Consider the following 26,084-nt stretch of genomic DNA (forward strand, 5'->3'; position numbering starts at 1 on the left):
GCCGCATGCCGCGTATAACACGTGTGCCATAAATTTTATAGCATGTTGTAGCTTGTTGCATGTTTCTCTTTCCTGGCTTTCTTTTGAAGACGTCCAGTGCGGTCAAAGGTCGTTGCATCATAAAGCCCGCTGACATTAACGACAGTCGCTGTTTAAGCTAAAGATGCCACTATATCGAAGATGTTCTTGTATTCTCATTTGTTTTTGTAGTATTTGTCGCCAACATACATATTTTGTGTCGCCCCCACAAACTTGCAATTACGTTGTTTATTCTAGATGACAAGAGCCAAATGGGAAATGCATACAAACATAGCACTAAGTACTCGCACTCCCATTCATATTTGTGCTGGCACAAAAACCAAGTCACCAGCCAAGTCTGGAATTCATACAACAAACAACATCATCACAATCATCATCATCATCATCATCAGCATCAGCATCAGCAGTAGCAAAACCTGATGATGATTTTGTCCTTTGTCAGCGCATGCAAACATGTAGACATGCTTGAAAAATGGTACGAATCAAACGGCAAATAATGCAGACAACGACAATGCCAAACAATAACACAAGTCCAATGTAAATACGTGTAGAAGCAGAAGCAGAAGCTATCAACTATTGCCGCATAACGTTCAATTGATACCCTCTCTCTCTCTCTCTCTTTTAGCAAATAATTAGCCTTTATGATATGTTCGAACACATAATTAAGTGTGGTAATATAATCTTTGTGTAAGTCAAACGAAAACTAACAAATATAAACAAAAATAAAAAAAAGTGTAACTGAACTATGTGCGAATAAGATAATTTATAAAAAAAGAAAAGAATACAAAAAAAATTTATAAATATATTTGTATTTGAAGAACATACATATAATTTTTTCGTTTCCTTTCCTTTCCTTTTTTTCTTTCCTTTCCTTTACTTTCCTTTCCTTTCCTTTCATTTTTTTTTTGTTTTTCTTTTATTTCTTTCCTTTCTTTTAGTTTTCTTTTCTTTTCATCTATTTTTTTGTACTTTTTATTTTTTTCTATCAATATTTTTAGTCAGCATCTTCTCCTGTGAAAAACCAGACGAAATGTAAAATGGTAAATATAAAAAGCAGAAAAATGTTAATCTATCTGAATAAAGCAATATGTGAGAACAGGTAGATAGAAAAATCTAAATTCACGATTTTTTCAATCTCGAAAAATTTAAAATAAGATTTTTAGGTTAAAAAATCTTGAATCAAGAATATGAAATTTAATATTGAAAAGCATCTAATTAAAATCTTAATTTAAGAACGTTTTACTCTAGATTGAAAAGTAGATTGCACATCTTGACTTAAGATTTTTTCGATCTTAAAAAAAATAATTTTATTCATGTTACTTAAAATGTTGGAATTCCCTTTTCTTAAAGATAAAACCTTATTTCTTGTGTTGTTATAAATATTTTTGCACAAATAAAAAAAGTTGGGGTTTAATAATGTGCAATTTAATTGATCAATTCTTTTTCATAAGGAAATTTTTGTAAAATGTATTTTAATATTTGAACAACCGAGCGAACTTATTGCGATGACGTCAAAGTGTTTGCAGTCTCTTGTGCTAGTTTCTTGTCCTTTTTTTGTGCTCTGTTAGTTGTAAAATGAAGAAATAATTTGAACACATACTGGGACACACAGACACACACAAATAGACAAATTTTTGCAGTCGTGGTGTCAACACAATGGCCCCAAATTATTTAATACTTTTGCAAGTTGTGTCTACAATCTGTAGCTGTATCTTTGCATCTGTATCTGTAGCTGTCGCCGCTTTGACTGTGGTCCACATTCTTTTTTCTTTGCTTTCTATGTTAGCCATTGCAATTGCAAAAATTGTAAAATTCTCTGTCTGTCTGTCTGTCTGTCTGTCTGTTGTGTTGAATAAGTAGAGGATGGTAGTCCAAATACTTGTTATACTCAGTGTCGTAAGGATTGTTGTCTCAGTCCCCAATTCCTGCTGGCTTTTGGGTTTATTTTTTTATTCTGTTGCGAGTGCAATCTGCAATTGCTTTTAGTTTGAATTTCATATTTAATGAAGCTGCATTTCTATTGTTGTGGTCCGAAAAATTTGACATCAAATTGATTGTGTACGACTTGGTTTTTTGCCTATGCAACAAATGAGAAAGTTAAGCTTTTACAGAGGATACGAATTGCAAATGCTCTTTCAATTGTTTCAAAGTAACTACTTAAATTGTTTAAGTTCTTTTGTTAGAGCAACAAATTTTCGCTAAGCATTTGCAATTGTGATGTTCTCTTTATTCATATTTTCTATCTCAATTATGAGCTTGTATTGCAAGCCTTTTTGAAATTGTAATATTTATCTCATTCAGCTGGGAAAGTGCATTTTAATTAGAGAAAATGCCCGAAAATGCACACAATGCATCGTCACACTTGCATATTAAACTGAGACTAGAAACTCAGCCTAAAGCTAGCAATTTGTGCATTCAAAATGAAGCCAGGACAACCAATCTGCATTGTTGTTGTGATTGAAGCTGCTTGCTGGCAAGTCAAACTACTCGATTTTCGAATTCCCCTTTGTGTCCAGTGCAGTGCAGTTCAGTCACTTTAGAGGCGATTGCAAGTCAGCACATTCCTGGATCATTAACTCAACGTGCAACGGGCTGCACAATTCGCCTTTAACAAGCAATTAAATCGAAACAAAAAAGACCCAAAGCACTTTCCGAGGGTTGAGATTGTGCAGTTGAACAATGGCAATGCAGTTTGGGAAAAGCGCCGTGACATTGATTTATTCAACAATTACAACAAAACAAACGTAAATTTTATAATTATTGCGCATGTAAACACGCATTGTTGTTGAGAGGGATGCAAGACAGAGATAGAGACAGAGACACAGAGAGAGAGAGAGAGAGAGAGTGAGAGCAGATAAAGAGTGAGCGAGTTAATGTCTGGCAAAATGTCAAAGTGAAGTGACAGCTGCAACAAAAGCAGCATCGAGTTATTGTGCCACAAAGATACAACAAAAAAAAACCCCTGGCGCCGCGTCGTCTTTTGCTTGAAATAATTACTTTTTGAGAGCACGCAAACCCCCCCTCTCTAAGCAACACCCCTTGGCAATAACTGACGCCCCTGCTCCTCCTCCTCCTCTTGCTACTCCTTCATCTCATTCCTTCTCACCCGCTCGCATATGTCGCCGTTGCGATTTTAATTTTGAAATTTATGCTAACAGCAGTTTGAGAAACTGCAAAGGAATAACACAGCAGCAAAATGTCAGTTACATTCAATATACGGCAAGAAAATTGAGAATGCTCAACAGCTAAATACCCTGTTCTTAAACAGTTACCAACAAAACAAAAAAGTAATATTTTCATCGAATTAAAAAGTTGTCAAACTAATAACAAAATAATAATATTGTTTGAGACTTTCTATAGTTTGTAATACTTAAGTATTTAAGACAAATAGTAACAAAACTGTTTCTTTACAACTATGCCAAAATATGAAAAATCCCGCAACATAACATAGATTAATATACAAGCTTTATAATAAATAAGTTAAAAACAAGTGTTTTGCTATTTCCCTTAAACTCCTAAAATTAGCTTCTTTAAATATTGTACAAACTTCTGTTACATTTTAAACAATCATTTTCATTGCCTGATAATATTGAAAAGATAAAAAAAATTATCATTATAATTTCATATTTTTGTTTAGAGAGAAACTCACAATTTGTAGAAACTTGTGACAAATTTTTGAAAAGAATATTTATTGCTGAATAAATTTCCAAAAAAAAAAAACAATTCAAATTTCAAATTTTCAAATGCTTTATATATAAAAATTAAATATCATGCAAAATTCCTAAAATAAGAATCTTTTTTTAAAATATAAATTAGGTACAATTTGTAGAAATTTCTATTGCATATTTGACAATAATGTTTTAGGATACATAAATTTTAAATATAATAAAAATGTTTAATAATCCTATATTTAAAACTCTTCAAGTAAAAACAAAAATGTTTATGCACAACATTCTAAAATGTAAAAAGCGTAGTCTTATATGATTTATTCGACTACTTGAACTTCTTGGACCAAACAAATACTCCTTTAGCTCAGTTGTTTGCTTAAAGGGTACAATAAAAAAAATGGAACTCAGAAAGAAATGCAGTCAGCAGGTTGCCAAGGGGTTGCCAACGGGCAGCTGCAGGTTGACTGCGAGATGTGAGAGATTTGCCATGTGTAAAATGTAGAGGGCGAGATGGCAAATAAGAAGATATCATATGGGGAGGGGGAAGAGGGGCAGTTGGGGGTTAGTTGGCAAAGCAAATGAGGCAACCGTATGACATTATTTGTGCAGCACTTTTTGCGTTTTTACCCCCTTTGTGCCGAGTGGCTTCATCAATGGACACATTGCCACAAATGGCAACAACGGCAACAACGGCATCGGCAACGGCATCGTCATCGTCATCGGCTGCGACTATGACTGCGGCGTCCTGTTCATCAGCCTCATCAACGCAAAGTAAATATTTGCATAATCTGCAGCTGTGTGTGTGCGTGTCTCTCTTTCACTCAATGTCTATCTGTGTCCGTGTGTAATTTGTGGGTGGCAATGGGCGACAGCAGCACTTGGCATGTTTACTTTACAAAATGCAATAACAGCAGCAGCAGCAGCAATAGCAACAGCAACAGGAGTCTAACAGCAACAGACCATAAAAGAGTGTCTGAGAGAATGGAGGAGGGAAGAAGGGGGGGCGGAGAACGGAACTCTCTGAAAGATGCGAAACAAAACAATATTCGGGTTACCCACACAAATTAATTGAAAACTCATTCGAAAAACCATTGAACAACAGTCCAACAATACGTTCAATAATTACTTATGAAACCAAGATTTTCAAATACAACACGAAAAACACAAAAAAAAAAAAAAACAAATCCAAGACGAGGGAACAAACTCGAACACTCATCGCATGGAACTTGAGGCTATGACAGCCTAATCCTTTGAGCACCTTTGCGTACAACAAAAGTACAAATAAACAATGATGAAATGTACGTTGAGCGATGCGATGAATCATCTGCAGAAGTGAGTGAAGTGTAGACCCATAAAATTATATTTTAAATACCCTAACTTAAAGTTAAGTTTAATAAATAAATGAGTAATATTAATGAGGAAGTGAAAAAAGGAAATATAAAAAAAGAAAATAGTGAAAAACCCAATTTAAATTTGATTTTAGTTGTATTGTATTTATAGCACAATTATTTTATTAACCGCAAATGCTAAATAGCTTTAGTACAAAACTTTCTGCCAATGTCAATCTGTTTAATCAATTCGACATGCTCTCTTAGCAAGTGTAGCGAGTGAAACCCAAAGAGTTGTTGTTAACATCATCAGCCGCTTCCTGTGAGTCTTCAGTCTTTTGTATTTGAGATTCCGATTGAGAGTGTGCCTTCGTGTGCTCTTCAGTTATCGCTCAGTTCCATTGGCTTCGCATTTATCAAATGCAGTTCACAGCTGTCCCAAAAGAAACCCTTCAGGGATGGAAGAGTCACAACATCGTCAACAGATATGATAAACCATATCCATAGCTAAGTGTCTTTCACTGTCTCCAAGTGTGTGCGTGTGTGTTTGCGTGTGGCCACGCCCCAAAATGAGAAAGAGAGGCGATGAGTAAGTGAAATTGAAACTCGAATTGTGGCACTTCAGATTCGTCACATGTCATTTGGACTTATGTAAATAGCATTTTTGCTGAAGGGTGTCCAAGTGAAATTGATAGTTTGTGAATGCCATCGACACGCTGCTGCTGCTGCTGTTGCTGCTAATTAAAACAGATGATCGATGGACTTATAGAGGCTATAAAAAAGAAGCAGAAATAATAGTAACAAACAACCCTTGAGAACTAGAGGCAAGAGGGATGCAGCGGGCGTTGGGTTTGACTCGTGTTGCACTAAAGCCAGCTTAGCCACACTTCCATCTTTGAGCCAAGCTCAATCTCCAGAAACTGGTTCATAAAATACTAAAAAAAGAACAGAAAGGAAAACAAACGCAAATCTTTTGTGACAACATAAATAGAAACATGATTTAAGATCGATCCGCGGCATATTTACAGCTGGGATTACAACCCGTCGCACAGCACGATATACGTTCGAATCAAAACGAAACGAAACGAAGCGAAATGAGATGAGATGAGTGAGGAGGATGTGAAGAGTCCTCTCTCCGGGTGGTTCAGTTCATCAACGCAACTCTCGGGGTTCGAAATGTTGATTAGCCTTCTGCGCAACGGAAATGGGCTGGCATATCCCATTTGTAGTTGGGTTTCTTTTTTGTTCCTCCTTTTTTTGTGCATCTATTTTTTTTTTTGCTGCCATAAATTATAGCTAAACTTGGTGAGGACCTTTTGTTGGCTGCCATGTAATTTGGTTTGGCACGGCGGTGCCAAAAAGGTGCAAAAGGCGCGGGGATCGTTCATATAATCAAAAAATAACAAACTGCGCAGGATAATTGCAACGATGCGAGTTGTGTAAATTGTGTTTAGCTAAACAATAGAAATTGGAACACTTTCGAAAACGAACGAACATTGTGTTTTGTATGAATTTTGGTGACCTCTGCTATGCTTTGGTTGCATTATGAACTGAATTCGCTTTGGCTTCAAATATCGAAAAAATAAAAGGTATTAACAATCGAAATGAAGTTTATGAAATATGAAGTTAAACAAGTAAGAAAGCTACAGTCGAGACTGTTATGTGTGTGGTATTATTCCCAAAATATACCAAATAAATCTACCGCAATATACTAAAATTATACCAAATACGATTTTTGGTATATTAATATAGTACTAAATTCAAACTATAACATTTTATAAAAAATACCAGATTTCCAGACAAAGCTACTAAGACCCCCAAAACTGCTAACCCTTCCTTTCCATACAACAGCATTTCTGTAATTGTTTAACAAGTTTGTCTGATACGATTTTATTAGGCAAGACTTAATTAAAATTAATCATTAAATTTTTCATTTAGGTAAGGAAGTATTCAATTTGGAGGCAAAGCCATTTTAGTCTTTTACTATTGAAAATTTTTAAATAACTTCATTTTCAAAATGGTATTTTCATTTGTAATTTCATTTTATAAATTTCCATCATATTTTCCTTTTGAAAATAAGTTGCATTAAAATTCTAAAATCTCGTAAATCTAATTTGGTAACAACGTTGCCCCCAAAATGTAAAAGCTTTTCTTAGCAATTTTATTGTCATGTTCAATTGAAAACTAACACGAAAATCAAAGCAAAATGAGGAATCTACGACAAGTCTTGTTGAACTTAACCCGATGCCAAGCTTTTCGAGTAGTTTTAATGCTATTTTGTTTTCATTAACAATGTCAATGCGTGGCAACAATTTGGACGCGAAACTCGTAAATTTGAGTGCACAAACAGCTGGCAATGCAGTTGAAGTTGCATTTGGAGTTGCTGTTCGACTTTTCTCTTCCCCCATTAACTGCAGAGGGTTGTGTCAAAGGAGCGTTACATTTCGGAGGGCGAAGGCGACACAAATATGAATTATGTAAATACGGTAGAGAGAGAGAGAGAGGGAGAGTGAGAGAGTGGGACTATAAAATTAGCACGAAGTGCGCCCTAAACTAATTGCATTAATATGTCAACATGCTGCGCTGTCTCTTGGTAAATGTGAATGTAAATGTGAATATGAATATGAGTGTGCGTGTGAGTGCTGGTTGAGTGCATGGCGCACTACTTAAGATTACACAACGGCCAACAGCAATTTCGAAAAGTACTTAAAGTTTATTTATTTTGCGTCTGCTCGACACGCAAACATTAAAAGCAACAACAACGATGACGACGACGACGACGATGAAAAGAAGAAAGAAGAAAATTGATGAAACGCAGAAAGTTAGAGCCGGGGGAAGAGCGCTTTAAGAGGCCGCAAATTAATTCAGTTGCCACCCACTTGGCAAAATGTTGTCGAGTCCAAATATTTTCTTTACTTTTCGATTTCAAATTTCAAATTTTTGTATTTTTTTTCCTGTTTTTCGTGTTTGCTTTAAGTGTGCTGAGCGCGCCCCTTTTTGGTATTTATGATTTATGCTATGGGCGATCACCCAAATATCAAGCACATTAGCAAACACACAGCAGCCTTTGAAGTGCCTTCCGTTGCGTTCGTCTCAGGATAAATGAAGTGATAATTGGGCAAAATATTAAAACAACAATTAAAAATGCATTCGAGTGTCAATTGCAAATGCCTTTTTTTAAGTCAGTCCAACTCTTGGCTCTTTTTTTTTTTTGAATACCCTGCAAATATGCATGTGACTAAAGGGTGTAATAAACCAAACATCTAATATTAATACTAAGAAAAATTACCTTAAAATACTTTAAAAATAACAACCCTTAACATATATAGTTTGAGACTGAAAAATATGACTAAAAGTTTTTAAAAACAAAAACATTTTCTTTCTTTTCTATGCTTAACGTATTAAATAATCAAATATTATATAAATATATATTTTAGGTATGATCGTGAGAATGCAAATCTACTAAAAAATTTTCACGAAATAAATTGTCTGTCTGAAAACAGGGTATCAGCACGTTTGGCAGTCTAAACTTTTTGATTATTTTCTGTTTTCGGCTGGTGTCTCTGACACATAAAACAACATAAGCATGAAAAATGAAATTTATGCATTTTGTTGAAAGGGTTAATGGGGCGTATGCGTTACGCGTTTCGTTGCGCTGCATTTTTAGTTGCGCAATCGATCATGATTTTTATGTAATTCTAACTTCGGATACATTTAATTGAGAACAATTATTTATCGACAAGTTTGAAAAACAAATGAAGACAGTTTGAGGAGAAACGAATAGAAAATTTGTAATGAATTTACAACAACTTTAACTTATTGTTTATTTATTCAAATGAAACAAGTATGTTAAATAATTTATCTGCTGGGAATCTAGTACTTTTTTCTTTTTAATTTATAATGCATTTCTTCACAAGATGCAAAAGAATTATTGCTGAACCAGGCTGCAGTTTGAACTTTAACACTCTATCTGGAAGTAAATTTGTAACTTAATAAATCAGACGAGTTTACAAATTCTGTCTGCAAATCGAAATGAAAATAAACGATCTTTAGCGGCTGCCCACAATGAGGAAACTGAGCAAACTGGGCGCTGAAAGTTAATAATACAAATTGTAGCGGGAGCAACAATAAGCAAAGTGCATAAATAGGCTGGCATCGAAAAATTTGGCTAATTAAAGTTAATATTGACAAATGATGCGTTTGGACAGTGTCAAGATGATGTCGCTTCGGGTTTCCGCGTATTTTACCCCAAAACAAAACTAAAACTGATGCTCAAACTGAAACTGAAACTGAAACTCAGTGTTGACAGATCTGTGTGGAGATCCGTCTGCCGCATGTGTCGTTGTTGCCGCCTCCGCTGCCGCAGCCGCTGTTGTTGTAGCTGCCACAACGTCTGTAAATGATGCATGTTTAATTGCCGTCGCATAAATTAAATTTCGGCTGAGCGTGCTGTATCTCTGTGTGTGTGTGTGCTCGTGTTCGTATGTGTGTGTACTCATTTGCATGCACACATTGGGACCACACAGACATTGTTTTTGTTGTTGTCGCTGTTTTGATACCGATATGCCCAATAAGTCTGTCAATGCTAAAATTATCAATTGACTTGACAAGAACTTTGGCGTTTTTCGTTTGAAACAGTTTTTTTTTTTTCTTCGGCTACAAAATCTGTTTTGAATTGAAAGTTTGTTGGTGGAAAAGTGTGAAATACAAAACGACAGATGAGTAGATACAATTTGATAAGCAAATAAACATTGAAAATAGTGTCAGATAAAATTTGATGGCTTCATAAAAGGTGAAACTTGTGTTTGCAATGAAACAATCAAGTCAATTCAGAGTATAGGGAAATTCAAATTGAAATTTTTTAAAAAAATGTTAAATTTACAATCTGGTATATTTTGCACTCTACGATATATTTCTAATGTACTACTAATACAGCTTTCGGTATATTTTTACTATTTTTGTGGTATATTAATTTGGTTTCATTTATAATAAATACCACACTGTTTTGTTTTTATTGTGGTACTATATCAATATACCAAATATAGCCCTTGGTACATTTTTAGTATTTTTGATGTATATTAATTTGGTATATTCAAGTTGCTTTGGCTGACCATATGGTTTATTTTACACTCTGTAGTATATTTTGAATGTATTACTCTATTGATATACCAAATATGGAAATCGGTATACTTTAGTATTTTTGTGGTATATATAATTTAGTATATTTTAAGATACTTTGGCTTACCATCTGGTACATTCCGCACCCATTTATATAAACTTTTGTGTATTGTTAGTATTTTTGTGGTATATTAATTTGGTATATTTAAAATGGCTTTTTGGTTGTCAATCTGATATATTTCGGCCTCTATGAAACATTTTGAATATTTTTAGTATTTTCACAGAATATTAATTTGGTATATTTAAACATTAATACCGTACTGTTTTGTTTTATTCACAATGTATAGCGTGTATCTCACACACGAGCACACTTGACTGTAGCTTTCCTAATTGCTCGCAATAAATACTATACATTGATGTTTCTGGGCAAAGCTTTCTCTAAAAATATGTTTAATTAAAGCTTTACAAGCAATAGAATGTCTCATTAGTCTGCCAATGAGAATACCTTTAAGTCAACACAACTACATTCAAATTCATTTCAATCAGCGAATGCTAATAATAAAGAGATTTTGCAGCATCATGAGCGCAAACTTGAAGTCGGTATTCGTGTGAAATGCAGTTTACTTGTTGGACATGGTCAACCGATCGAAGCTCAGAAGTTTTGAGTGGGGGGAGTGGAGACGATTGGGGATTTTTTTTGGGATTTGGCCAGAGCGAAAGCAAATCAGATGAGACAACTGGCGTGAACGGGAATGAGAGCATGCGAAAGCTCAAATGAATTGGTAATTTATTATGCGTTGTCATGGCGTGGGCTAATTAATGGGCCAACGGATCGGATCTGCGGTGCCATGTCAGCGCGTATCGGACGCGTCCGTTCATCGACAGCATTTCGCCAAATTAATGCAAATCATGCGACCAGCAAAAGATGCTACCGCTGACAATGATAATGACGATGATAGTGATGACGATGATGATGTTGATGATGAAGTTGATGTTGATGCTGGCCATATCAATGCTTGCCTAATGAGTCAAGTGGCCGAAAAGGATTTTGTGGGTGCGTTGAGTCTCGAGTCTGGACACAAGTCTGGCTAATCCCAACATTCAGATAAATTGTACATACAAAATTCTATACCACACGAAATGAATCACAGGCCAAGCACGCAGACGGACGCCACAGCAACAACAATAACAATAACATTGTTAATGTCGTCTTAGGTTGGAGACGGGGCGGCGATAAGACGAACGGCAGAGATGATTGTACATTTTGAAGCCATTTGCCATATGCTTTGCGGCTGCTCGTATCAATTATTCATGCAGTCATTCATTTATTCATACAAGGCGTGGCACATTCAAGGTGTCTGCTGCGCATTATTTGCTTAATTAATCATCCGACAATTGCGCTGATAGCCCAGCCAAGATACAATTGTATCTACGACGAGTATGTGGCGATTAAAAGGAGATTTATCCAAAGGTTAATCACCAAGTATTGTCAGCGACTGCATTGTTGATATCAGTTTCAATATGATATGAGTTTCAATATTTCTATATATTTTCTCTGCAATTTAGTGTGCTCGACTGTGAGATATATATAACAAATTATCATAATATTACTAAATTCCAAACATACCATAGATGGCGATTTAGCAGATTGTCAATCATTGCCATTTTTTGTCGTACAAACGTATTTCTTAAACAACTATTTATCTCTCTTATAGTCTCTGAGATCTATGTGTTTAGACGGACGGACAGACTGACATGGCTACTTTGTATCGGCTGTTGACGCTGATCAAGAAAATATATATACTTTGTTGGATCGAAGACGCCTCCTTCTGCCTGCTACATACATTTTCTGCAGGCAAAAAGTTATAAATATTTAACTTATGTTAAACTACCCTAAATAATTATACAAATATTTCGTCAAGTCACCAACTAACGCATATGTGCAAAAATTATTATGAATATGGACGGAAAGCGTATTATCATATTCTGCAAAACAAAAAAATGTTATATATAAACAAAATCCAATCATACTATTTGGTTCACTAAACACTGATAACACTTGGTTGCTTACTTCACACAATTTTATTTCATCTCGACTATAAGTTATTCACAAAATTTAGTAATTTTTTGTCTCAAGTGGTAAACGGATGTGCATTTTAGTTTCTTCTTAAGGAAATGATTATAGAAAAGTGTCTCAAGTTATTCGCGTTGTTTTTCATAATTGTGCCATGGACTGTGTGCTTACAATCAAATGATAATGGAGATTTGTGGAAATTTATACAATCCACTAATTTCTCTGACGAGTATAAAAAAAAATTGATGAACGAAATGGAAGGGAGACCAAAATGGATTAAACCTGTTAGTGAAAACCCCAATTCGGATGATCAATTAAAGCAATGTCGATCACAAATTCAGTCGTATAAAGATAATGAACTTATATTAAAACAAAATTATGAGATTATTTCTATTCAAAGAGTTTCGATAGCAGATAAAACAAGTCTCTTGGAAATTCAAAAAAATGAAACCGTTAAAGCTCATCAAGAAATTGACGATTACAAAGACAAACTAAAAGAAAAAGAACTTGAAATAAAGATATTGCAAGAAACTATATCATCTTACAATAATACTATCAATAACAACAACGCTCAGATATCGAATTTGCAATCAATTATCGGATCTCAGAATAATACTATTGTTAAAAACATTGCTCAAATATTAAAGTTGGAGTCGAATATAACGATTTGCAAAGAAAGTGTCAAGAAGAAAAATGCTGAAATATCATGGTTGAAGGCAAATCTAGAATCTAAATACTATACAGTTAACAAGAATAATGCTGATATATCAAACTTGGAATCAACTATAACAGCTTTCAAAACAATCGTCAATAAGAACAATAAAACAATTGCAAATTTGGAGTTAACTATCAATAAGAATAATGCTGAAATATCAAAATTAAGTCGGAGAAGAGTAAGTTTAGAATATAATATATTGAATGCAATTCAATAATAAAAATACTTTACAAACTAGTTAATCCGAGAGCTACAACCCCACAACTACGATTAACTTGCCCGTCTTACAATAACAAATCACAGCAGGAAATCACACAGCTGAAATCAGAAGCGAATAAACAAACTAACGAAATAAAAGAGCTTAAAATTCAACTAAGTAAGTTCTGTACAACAAAAAATAGAACGGGCTTCTTAACTTCACTTAATTTCCAGATAAATCCCTATCGAATAACAAGAATTTAGCCAATTCAACGGATGAAAACTATAAAAAATATCAAAACGCTCAAATAAGATTAGGTAAGAAGATCATTTCTAGATGACAATTTCCATATTATATCTTCTTTTAAAGAATCGTGTCAAGGGAATTTGGAATCAATAAAAAATGAGTCTATTAAAAACATTATGACTATTCAAGAGTTGATATTGAAAGCTGAAAATAATCAGAAATTGTTGGGTAGGTAATATTTGAAGCATATTAAATTCAATGAAGTGTTATTAGTTCTATGAGCTTTGCTAGATCAACGCCAAAAGAACATCCTGGACGTTCAAAAGGTGGAACAAGAAAGGAAATCAATTCAGGAGCAGCTAAGTACGACATACAATATTATTAATATTAATAAACCTATCCAAAAAAAAACTTTTGTCTTATATACAAAAAGCGGATTGCTCTAACAAAGATTCAACTATTAAGGAATGGCGGAAAGAAGCTGAAGAGGAGAGGAATTCACTCAAAGTGGAGCTAAGTATGCATCATTAAATAATGAATTTGAATAAATCAATCATAAAATTCTTCTTTACTTAAGTATGTGTTTATATTTCTTTAATTAACTCATACTTTTATTTTATATCTTTACTAGACCAATGCCAAATAAAAGTGAACTTTACTCAAGATGATCTAGGTATGCAACTAAAAATAACGAATATTTTTTACCCTTTACGAAATATGAATTAAACAATACAAATTTATTCATGATAAAATCTACACTTTTCTCAACTATAGATCATTATAAAATCAGCTATGAATACTTTTACAAGAGATCAAAAGCACTACAAACGAATCTGACTGATTCACAACACGAGTTGTCTAAATGTATTTCTTTAAAAGATGCAATTATAAAGAAACTAAATTCTATGGAAGATGAATTAAATGAATGTAAACCTCAATCAACTACGCCCTCAAGAAATCTTCCAACTTCTTGTATAGGCTTGAAAGCTGGCCTTCAAGAGATACAACTTTCTAATGGAAATCCTTTAAATGTGCTATGCGATAATGATGGTTGGATAATCATACAGCGACGAATTAATGGAAAACTAGATTTTAACAGAAACTGGACGGAATATGTGAATGGATTTGAAGACCCAAGCAGGCAAGGAGAGTTTTTTATTGGATTGGAAAATCTGCATCTTATTACCAACTCAAAAAGACACGAGGCACTTTTTTCTGTCACAGTGCCAAAGCGTACATTGGGGACAAAATATGATAACTTCAGGGTTGGAAATGCTGAATCTCTCTATGAATTGAAATCAATAGGAAACCATGATGGCGTCTATAATGGTTTATTTTGGAATGAAAATCAGAAATTTTCAACATACGATAGAAACAATAGGGATAATTGCAGCGGAAATGGTATGGGAGGCTGGTGGTATCCAGAAAATTGTGGATATAGGTGAGTTTGTTTTCACGTTAAATTAATTAAAAAATTAAATTTAATTATCTTTTAGTAATTTAAATGCTCTATATGGTTATCTACGCTGGAGTGACAATCCTGCAACCACCTCAATTATAAGGATTCGGCCATATGAATAAGCCTCAACTAAATACTAGACAAATATATTATCTTATTTGTTATCTTTTTTTCGAAAATGTCTTTTCCTGAATAAGAAATCAATAAAAGAAACAATAAATCAATTAAAATCCATGAATTTGTTTCTTTTCCACTTGAATCAAACATATTTACATTAATTCATTTGTGAAGATCACTGCTTGTAACTCATTCCAACACATTGGATATCGAATTGTATTCTCATTGAATATACATATACCATATAAAAAATACTAATACCAACATATAAATTCTTGTTATAATCATACGACTGATTTCAAAGATTTTGCGTATCATTAAAATATTGCTGATAGCTATTAGTTGATCAGGTACTTAGCAAAAAAACATTTGGTTGATTCTATATGTGAAAATGTGATTCAATTTCGCTTCAACTTGGCTATCACAAAATTTAGTTGGAATTGATGTTATGCAACTTTCTGTTGTGAGTCTTGGATTAACTTTGAGAAAATGAATAAACACACATATGTACATATGTAAGTGTCCCAAATTATTCGTTGAATTTGTTAAAATTGTGTGCTTAACTTTCCACCTGTATTCAATATGCAATTATATTTTAAATATTGCTGCCTTCTCTACTATTTGTGCATCCTCTTAGATACAGCCGAATGGAAGCAAGACAAACAAGACCATTAATACGGCAATCGATAGCAAATTAATTAATGTATAATCTTCTTGGCGGTGGAACATAATCCTAATACTCTGTCTGCATTCAATGCAAATTTCGCGCTCGATGAATCATAATGTCCGCTGTTCATTCGAAACCGCCAATATTTTTCTTAACATTGAGCCAAAAGCCAACAGCAATTAGAGGCCAATAAGTGGCTCAAAATGTGCAACTCGGGAGTAACTGTGGGTGAAAATAGATAAATAGAAAATTAATACGTCAGAATAATGTTGTTGGGGTCACGTAAGTAAAACAAAAATAAAACTGAAATATATTACATCGATTTCCAAATTTACATCTTAAACAATCATTCTGAAGACATTTATTAAGCATTTTCAGAAATTACCCATATAAACAAAATTATGTATCAAAAATTATTAAGTTGATTCTTACATTCATTTTATTCCTTCGATTTGATGTTGCTTATTGTCAAAGCGTTTGCTTTGCTTTCTAGATTCCCAACTAAAAGGCATATGAATGAATTTCCAAGGTTTTTTTTATTTCTAGAAACATTTGTTTCTGCTCTGAAGCTTAAATTTTAAAGCACGTTTAATGATTAGCTACCGGAACTTGTGGATTCGTTTAGCTAAAAATATGTTATTTATATTATAGCTGATTGTTACAAGTCATAAAATTCGTTCTGATAGCTAAAGGCAGCCTCTATATACATGGATTTAAATTAGCTTCAACTTGGCGGCGAACTATGCACAAAGTTTAGTTGTTATTAGGCACGACTGGCAGACGCTTGTCAACTTTGGATCATTATGGAAAAGAGAATACAATTATTTGTTGTATTCCTTACAATTGTCGAGATATCGACAGTGTGCTCACAACCAACAGAAAGCGAATTTAATTCAACAACTAATGCACTTTCAGTGATATCAAATTTGGAATATCAATTAGCACAGTGTCGAGGAGAGAATAAAACTCAAACCATTTCAACCATATTACGTGGTATCCAAAAACTTCAAACGCATAGCGAAAATAATAACAATATCGAAATCAAACTGAAACAAAAAGATGAGATAATCGCATGCCAAGAAGCTCAGTTAGCAGATAAATCAAATCTTCTGGATATACAAGTATATAAAACCAGCAAAGCTAAGCAGGATATATTCGATTACAAAGAGAAAATCAAAAGCTTGCAATCAACCATAATATCCCAGAATACTATTATCAACAAAACTAAAGTCGAAATAATAGAATGGAAGTCGAAAAATAAAAATAGTAAGTTGCAACTGCAGTTAATGGAAGTCAATAATTGAATTTTATTTACAAACTAGAAAACAGAGATATTCAGAATGAAAAGAAGGAGACGGAATTAACTCAAGGCGAGCTAAGTATGCAATATTGAGCAACGAATTTGAATAGAAATTAAAATTTTTTCCAACTACAGGTAACTGTGAAAAACGATGTATTAACAGGAGTAACCAGCTGAATAAATCACTGCAAAAATGGAAGCATTGTATTAACTTAGAAGACACATTTAAGAAAGATCTTCAGACCAAGGAACTTGACTTAAAGGAATGCCAGAAGCAGACAATTTCTCTGCCCACCTCGTGTTTGAACATTACGAGACAGGGTACTTATGAGATAGAACTAAACTAATGTGAAATGCGATTGCATTGGTCATTCAGCGATGATTCGAAGAAGAAGACTTTAATAAGAGCTTTTGGTTGTGTTCGATGGTTCGGCAGTGACATCCATGATGTTAGAAACATGGGTTTTCTGATGATGAGTTCTTTTGCTGGAGCGATTCATCGGTGTTCTCTCATGAATTAAGGATAATCCATACAAGTTCAACGTTTTTGCGTAAAATCGCATAGCGTCCATTCAGGACATGTTCCCACGGCTGTTAACCTGCCGACGTACTCTCCAGAAATACAACTCCAGAATGTTTAGCAGAGTCCAAGATATGGTTTCCATGGACCTGAGTTTCTTGTTGGAAATCGAGATGAATGGTCCTCACAGCGCTGCTTAGAGGTATCAACGTTGGAAATGCGTGGGAAGGTCATGATTGCCACGTCTCCTTATGATGTTATCACTCTACGGTGCAAGTAATTTAACACATTTGTCTCAATGCAGCGCGTATATGCATTTGTGTTTAAACTTGGCAATCGTATAAAGCATCCAGGCCTTATCGTGGTAGATATCAACAAAGGAGCATGGCTGCTACTGCCGAATGATACTGTTGTCAAATTTATGGGGTGATGTGAAGAAAGATTTTGCTCGAAAGGCTTCGTCAAGAAATCGAGTTCAATCGCTTCTTTGTTGCCTTTCATCGACCAATTTGGACTTCTGCATTTTGGCGGTCGGCTAGCCAATTCAACTCTTCCCTACGATGCCCGTCGTCCTATTATATTGCCTCGACGGCATCTCATTACGTTGGCACTCATCGCTTACCATCATAAAAACAATCTCCACATTGGAGCTATAGCATTATTAGCAAAAATTCGCTTACAATATTGGCCGATTAATGAACTGCGAACTGTGTCACGGGTTGTTCGCGATTGCATTGAATGCTTCAGGGCCAAGCCCACTGTGCTCGAACCGATTATGGCCAGCCTTCCAAAGGATCGTCTTCTAAATTCTCGTGCCTTTGCAATAATCGGATTGGACTACTGCGGGCTGTTTTACTATATATCTGTAGTTCGGAATAGACCCCCAATCGAATGCTACATCAGCGTATTCAACTCACTTCACCAAGAAGGACTTAATAACTGCCGCCTTTCTGGGAGCGCTAAAATAAATTTGTGTATCACTTCGTATGAGGTCCAATCAGAATTGTCAGATAATGCGACTAACTTTGTCGGGGCCAAAATTAATCTTCAGCATGTCAAGAAACTTCTCCTCAGCAATCCTCATAAGGAGTCAGTTCATCGTGTTTGCCTGATGAATAACATCGAGTGGAAGTTAATTCCTCCTAGTCAGCAGTCAAGAGTGCAAAGCACTATGTGTATCGCACTGTTGGCCGCTCCAATTTCAATTTCGATGAGCTTCGCACACTGATTTTGCCAAATAGCGGCCATAATTAATAGTCGTCCGTCAATTTCAGAATATCCCTGACGATTTAGATGTGCTGACTTTCGCTCATCTACTCTTTGGTCCCTCCAACCGTGATTCTCGAGCCCGACCTAACTATAATCAGTTGGATAGTTGGCAACGTGTCACTCAGCTGCAACAGGTCTTCTGGACTAGATGGCGAGAGGAGTCTCTGACTCTTCTCCAGCAAAGATGCAAGTGACGCACTCCTTATAGTCGTCTCCAAGGAAACGACGTGGTCTTGGTCAAAGACGAAAATTTGCCTCAGCTTCGTTGGCCGCTAGCCCGGAGAGCCATAAACAAACTATTTCTACTGCCCCTGAAGCATGATGTTGAAAGACAGGCTTTCAACGGCGGGAGTATGTCGGGAGCAGCAGACAGCTTATGTTAATGCCATTCTCTGACGGCGTCTGCCAGTAGCGCTGCTTCTGCCGACTAATTGCTTACTCACATGCATTGTTACTCTTTTTTGATATAGTGTAGGTGGCGAAGTTAAATACTTTCTCAAGTCACAGCCAAAAATATTAAGTGGTTATATATTTGTACATATATGTACATATGTACCACATCAATAAACCATTAAATTTGAATTCGCGTGTTTTATTTATAAACAATATTCTTGCACTAAAAAAGCTTAGTAGCTCAACGCAAGTATTTATCTCTCTCATAGTCTATGAGATCTATGTGTTTAGACGGACGGACACACTGACATGGCTACAACGTATCGGCTTTTGATGCTGATCAACAAAAATATATACTTTATAGGATCGAAGACACCTGCTTCTGAATCCTACATACATTTTCTACTGGCACAAAGTTATAATATCCTTCTACCCTATGGGTAAAGGGTATAAATATTTAACTTATGTTGAACTACCCTGAATTAATACAAATATTTTGTCAAGTCACCAACTAACGCACATAACATACATATATGCAAAGCTTAAATATAGTATAGTCGCAAAGCGAATTATCATATTGTGCAAAACAAAAAAATTTTATATAAAAAAAAACCCAATCATACTATTTGGTTTACTAAACGCTGATAACACTTGGTTGCTTACTTCAAACAATTTTATTTCATCTCGACTACAAGCTATTCACAAAATTTAGTAATTTTTGTTCCCAAGTGGCAAACGGATATGCATTTGAGTTTCTTCTTAAGGAAATGATTGTAGAAAAGTATCTCAAGTTATTCGCTTTGCTTCTAATAATTGTGCCATGGACTGTGTGCTTACAATCAAATGATGGTGGAGATTTGTGGAAATTTATACAATCCACTAATTACTCTGACGAGTATAAAAAAAATTGATGAACGAAATGGAAGGGAGACCAAAATGGATTAAAACTGTTAGTGAAAATCCCAATTTGGAGGATCAATTAAAGCAATGTCGATCACAAATTCAGTCATATAAAGATAATGAACTTAGATTAAAACAAAATTATGAGATTATTTCTATTCAAAGAGATTTGATAGCAGATAAAACAAGTCTCTTGGAAATTCAAAAAAAATGAAACCGTTAAAGCTTATCAACAAATAGACGATTACAAAGAGCAATTAAGAGAAAAAGAATTTGAAATAAAGAAATTGCAAAGAACTATATCATTTCACAATAATACCATCAATAACAACAACGCTCAGATATCGAATATGCTATCAATTATCGGATCTCAGAATAATAATATTTTGAAAAACAGTGCTCAAATATTAAAATTGGAGTCAACTTTAACATTTTGCAAAGAAACTGTCAATAAAGAATATGCTGAAATATCAAGGTTGAAGACAAACTATAGAATCTAATAACTCTACAATAAACAAGAATAATGCTGATATATCGAATTTGAAATCAACTCTAACAGCTTTCAAAACAATCGTTAATAAGAACAATGAAACAATTGCAAATTTGGAGTCAACTATAAAATCTTCCATCTCTACCATCAATAAGAATAATGCTGAAATATCAAAATTAAAGTCGGAGAAGAGTAAGTTTGGAATATTATATGATAGTGAATGTAATTCAATAATAAAAATAATATACAATCTAGTTAATTCGAGAGCCGCAACACCACAACCACGAATAACTTGCCCGTCTTACAATAACAATTCACAGCAGGAAATCACACAGCTGAAATCAGAAGCGAATAAACAAATTAACGAAATAAAAGAGCTGAAAATTAAACTAAGTAAGTTCAGTACAATAAAAACTAGAACGGCTTCTTAAATTCACTTAATTTCCAGATAAAATCCCTATCGAATAACACAAATTTAGCCAATTCAAGGGAAGAAAATTATAAAAAATATCAAAAAGCTCAAATAAGTTTAGGTAAGAAGATCATTTCTAGATGACATTTTCCATATTATATTTTCTTTTAAAGAATCGTGTCAAGGGAATTTGGAATCACTAAAAAATGAGTCTATTAAACACATTGTGAATATCCAAAATTTGATATTGAAAGCTGAAAATAATCAGAAATTGTTGGGTAGGTTAATATTTGAAGCATATTAATTTTTAAAGAAGTGTTATTAGTTATATGAACTTGCTAGATCAATGCCAAGAGAACATCCTGGATATTCAAAAGGTGGAACAAGAAAGCAATCAATCCAACAGCAGCTAAGTATGACACACAATATTATTAATATTAATAAACCTATAAAAAAATACCTTTTGTCTTGGATATATGTCAAAATGGCTTGGAAGTACAAAAAGCGGATTGCTCTAACAAAGGATTCAACTATTAGAGAATGGCGGCAAAAAGCTTATATTAATCAAAACGCGGAACTGGAGAGGAATTCAGTAAAATCAGAGCTAGGCATGCAGCATTGAATTATTATTTTTTAAACGTACCGGGAAATTTATTTTCTTTTAGAGAAATGGCAATTTAATTATACAATTTTTCTGAAAACTACAAGAAAAAGAACAGCAAAGTTTAATATGTGAGAAAATCACTTAAAAATTAATTCTTCACTTAAATTTTGTCTCTTTAAGAAAAATGTAACAACGACATGGGAAAATATATAGATGGTTGTTCTATGAAGGATTCAACTATTCGAGATTGGCGGAAAAAAGCTGCAGATGATCAAAAGGCGGAAGAGGAGAGGAATTCATTTCAGGTGAGCTAAGTATGCAACATTAAATAATGAATTTGAATAAATCAATCATAAAATTCTTCTTTATTTAGGTATGTGTTCATATTCCTTTGATTAACTTATACTTTTATTTTATATCTTTACTAGACCAATGCCAAATAAAACTGAACTCTACACAAGACGATCTAGGTATGCAAGCCAAAATAACGAATATTTTTTTAACCATTTAGAAAATATTAATTAAACAACACAAATTTATGATAAATTTAACACTCTTCTCAACTATAGATAGTTATAAAAACCACTATGAATACTTTCACGAGAGATCAATCACACTACAACTTGAAGTGTCTAAATGTATTTCTTTAAAAGATACAATTATGAAGAAACTCAAGTCTAAGGAAGATGAATTAAATGAATGCAAATCTCAATCAACTACGCCCTCAAGTAGTCTTCCAACTTCTTGTATAGGCTTGAACGCTGGCTTTCAAGAAATACAACTTTTCAATGGAAATCCTTTATATGTGCTATGCGATGGTGATGGTTGGATTATCATACAGCAACGAATTAATGGAAAACTAGATTTTAACAAAAACTGGACGGAATATGTGAATGGATTTGAAGACCCAAGCAGGCAAGGAGAGTTTTTTATTGGATTGGAAAATCTGCATCTTATTACCAACTCAAAAAGACACGAGGCACTTTTTTCTGTCACAGTGTCATGGGGGTACATCGAGGACAAAATATGATAACTTCAGGGTTGGAAATGCAGAATCTTTCTATGAATTGGAATCAATAGGAAACCATGATGGCGACTATAATGGTTTATTTTGGAATGAACGTCAGAAATTTTCAACATACGATAGAAACAATAGGGATAATTGCAGCGCAAATGGTATGGGAGGCTGGTGGTATCCAAAACATTGTGGAGATACGTGAGTTTATTTTCACGGTTAATTAATTAAAAAAATTAAATTTAATCATCTTTCAGTAATTTAAACGCTCCATATGGTTACCTACGCTGGAGTGACGAAACTGTAACCACCTCAATTATAAAGATTCGGCCATATGAAGAAATCTCAACTAAATACTAGACAAATATATTGTCTTATTTTGTTATCTTTTTTCGAAAATATATTTTCTGAATAAAATATCAATAAAGGAAAAAATAAATCAATTAAAATCCATGAATTTGTCTCTTTTCCACTTGAATCAAACACTTTTACAATAATTCGTTTGTGAAGATCACTTCTTGTAACTCATTCCAACACATTGGATATGGAATTGTATTCTCATTGAATATACATATACCATATAACAAATACTAATACCAACATATAAATTCTTGTTATAATCATAAAACTGATTTCAAAGATTTTGCGTATCATTAAAATATGCTGATAGCTATTAGTTGATCAGGTACTTAACAAAAACTTTTGGTTGATTCTATATGTGAAAATGTGATTCAAAATTTAACTTGGTATCACAAATTTAGTTTGTTTGATGTTATGCAACTTTCGGTTATGAGTCTTGGATTGACTTTTAGAGAAAATAAATATACACACATATGTAAATGTAAGTGTCCCAATTATTCGTTGAATTGTTAAAATTGTGTGCTTAACTTTCCACCTTATTCAATATGCAATTCTATTTAAAATATTGCTGCCTTCTCTACTATTTGTGCATCCTCTTAGATACAGCCGAAATGGAAGCAAGACAATGTGAGCATTAATACTGCAATCAATAGCAAATTAATTAATATATAATCTTATTGGCGAAGGAACATAATCCTAATACTCTGTCTGCATTCAATGCGAATTTCGCGCGCTCGGTGAATCGTAATGTCCGCTGTTCATTGGAAGCCGCCAATATTTTGCTTAACATTAAGCCAAAAGCCAACAGCAATAAATGGCTCAAAATGTGCAACTAGGGAGCAAATGAATGTGAAAATAGATAAATAGACAAATAGAAAATGAAAGCATTTTAAATAGACAAATAATGCAATATAGTAATATATTAAAATAGCCTTTTGCAAAAGTTCAGAATAATGTTGTTGGGTTCACGTAAGTAAAACAAAAATAAAGTACATATATTACATCGATTTCCAAATGTATATCTTAAACAATCATTCTGAAGGCATTTATTAAGCATTTTACGCATATAAAAATAATTATGTATCAAAAATTATTAAGTTGATTCTTACGTACATTTTTTATTTTATTCCTTCGATTTGATGTGGCTTATTGTCAAAGCATTCTTTGATTTCTAGATACCCAACTAAAGAGCATTTAATGTACGATATGAATTTCCAAGTTTTTTTTTATCTTTAGAAACATTCGAAATTTGTTCTGCTGCTCTAAAACTTAAATTTTAAAGCACGTTTAATGATTAGCTACCGGAACTTGTGGATTCTTTTATTTAAAAATATGTTATTTTTATTATAGCTGATTGTTAAAAGTCACAAAAGTCGTTCTGATAACTAAAGGCAGCCTCTATATGCATGGATTTAAATTAGCTTCAACTTGGTGGCGAACTATGTACAAAGTTTAGTTGTTATTAGGCACGACTGGCAGACGCTTGTCAACTTTGGATCATTATGGAAAAGAGAATACAAATATTTGTTGTATTCCTTACAATTGTCGAGATATCGACAGTGTGCTTACAACCAACAGAAAGCGAATTTAATTCAACAACTAATGCACTTTCAGTGATATCAAATTTGGAATATCAATTAGCACAGTGTCGAGGAGAGAATAAAACTCAAACCATTTCAACCATATTACGTGGTATCCAAAAACTTCAAACGCATAGCGAAAATAATAACAATATCGAAATCAAACTGAAACAAAAAGATGAGATAATCGCATGCCAAGAAGCTCAGTTAGCAGATAAATCAAATCTTCTGGATATACAAGTATATAAAACCAGCAAAGCTAAGCAGGATACATTCGATTACAAAGAGCAAATCAAAAGCTTGCAATCAACCATAATATCCCAGAATACTATTATCAACAAAACTAAAGTCGAAATAATAGAATGGAAGTCGAAAAATAAAAATAGTAAGTGCTAATTGCGTTTAATAGAAGTCAATAATTGAAATTTTATTTACAAACTAGAAAACAGAGATATTCAGAATGAAAAGAAGGAGACGGAATTAACTCAAGGCGAGCTAAGTATGCAATATTGAGCAACGAATTTGAATAGAAATTAAAATTTTTTTCAACTACAGGTAAACTGTGAAAAACGATGTATTTACAGGAGTAACCAGCTGAATAAATCACTGCAAAAATGGAAGCATTGTATTAACTTAGAAGACACATTTAAGAAAGATCTTCAGACCAAGGAACTTGACTTAAAGGAATGCCAGAAGCAGACAATTTCTCTGCCCACCTCGTGTTTAAACATTACGAGACAGGGAATTTATGAGATAGAACTTCCAAATGGAGATCCTCTTAAAGTGAAATGCGATGGCATTGGTTGGATGGTCATTCAGCGACGATTCGAAGGGCAAGAAGACTTTAATAAGAACTGGGAGGAATACCGCAATGGATTTGGTGACTTGAGAGGGGAGTTTTTCATAGGATTGGAAAATCTTCATCTTATTACGAACTCAACAAGACACGAGCTGGATATTTATGTGTTTAACAGAGGCGTTTATTATGGAACATATGATAACTTTAGGATCGGAAATGAAGATTCCCTCTACGAGTTGGAATCAATTGGGAATTTTACCGGCATCGAGCCAAATAATTTAGAAGCCAACGTTAAGCAGAAATTTTCAACATACGATAGAAATAATATTCCAAATGCTTATCAACATTGTGCCGAGCATCCCATGGGCGGTTGGTGGTATCCAGCAAATTGTGGTGAGAGGTGAGTTTAGTTTCACGACAAATTAATTCAAATAATAGAAGCTTGTTTGTCTTTCAGTAATCTAAACGCAGCATATAGATATGGCAAAGGGATCATTTGGCACTCGGGTGGTGCAACCTCCACGGAGATGAAGATTCGCCCACTTTAAAAACGTGGAAAGTCTCGCCTAATTAAATTACTTTTCGAGTACTAATTTCTTCAATCATAAAAAAAATGGATTTTCTTTTGTCAATAAATTCAAATCAAATAATTTTGTAATCTGTCAAATCAAACCAATACATTGAATTGTTATAAATTAAGTAACTTAACATCAGATATAAATTTAATTAACAGGCAGAATTTTTGAATTGAATTTGATCAATTTATTGCAGTTGAATAAAGTACCTATATTTTGGTTTTGCAAAAAAAAAAA

The 26,084-nt window shown here is 33.9% G+C and overlaps 3 protein-coding genes across 3 annotated transcripts; all 3 read left to right on the forward strand.

The window, feature by feature from the left end:
- Window positions 1-13,816: 13,816 nt before the first annotated feature.
- On the forward strand, window positions 13,817-15,003 carry LOC117564921 (ficolin-1-A-like). Its single transcript, XM_034243875.2, has 4 exons — window positions 13,817-13,904; window positions 14,019-14,060; window positions 14,162-14,828; window positions 14,884-15,003. The coding sequence occupies exons 3-4, from the start codon at window positions 14,293-14,295 to the stop codon at window positions 14,966-14,968; spliced, it is 621 nt and encodes a 206-aa protein (XP_034099766.1). The 5' UTR covers window positions 13,817-13,904; window positions 14,019-14,060; window positions 14,162-14,292; the 3' UTR covers window positions 14,969-15,003.
- Window positions 15,004-16,140: 1,137 nt separating this feature from the next.
- Window positions 16,141-17,277, forward strand: LOC117564922 (uncharacterized). The gene is made up of 3 exons (XM_034243876.2): window positions 16,141-16,896; window positions 16,953-17,009; window positions 17,066-17,277. The coding sequence occupies exons 1-3, from the start codon at window positions 16,434-16,436 to the stop codon at window positions 17,275-17,277; spliced, it is 732 nt and encodes a 243-aa protein (XP_034099767.1). The 5' UTR covers window positions 16,141-16,433.
- Window positions 17,278-25,042: 7,765 nt separating this feature from the next.
- On the forward strand, window positions 25,043-25,927 carry LOC117565125 (fibrinogen-like protein 1). Its single transcript, XM_034244093.2, has 2 exons — window positions 25,043-25,672; window positions 25,730-25,927. Exons 1-2 carry the CDS (start codon window positions 25,281-25,283, stop codon window positions 25,818-25,820), a joined length of 483 nt encoding a protein of 160 aa, XP_034099984.1. The 5' UTR covers window positions 25,043-25,280; the 3' UTR covers window positions 25,821-25,927.
- The last annotated feature ends 157 nt before the right edge of the window (window positions 25,928-26,084 follow it).

The sequence above is a fragment of the Drosophila albomicans genome, chromosome 2L (assembly GCF_009650485.2).
Source record: "Drosophila albomicans strain 15112-1751.03 chromosome 2L, ASM965048v2, whole genome shotgun sequence".
Classification (NCBI taxonomy): domain Eukaryota; kingdom Metazoa; phylum Arthropoda; class Insecta; order Diptera; family Drosophilidae; genus Drosophila; species Drosophila albomicans.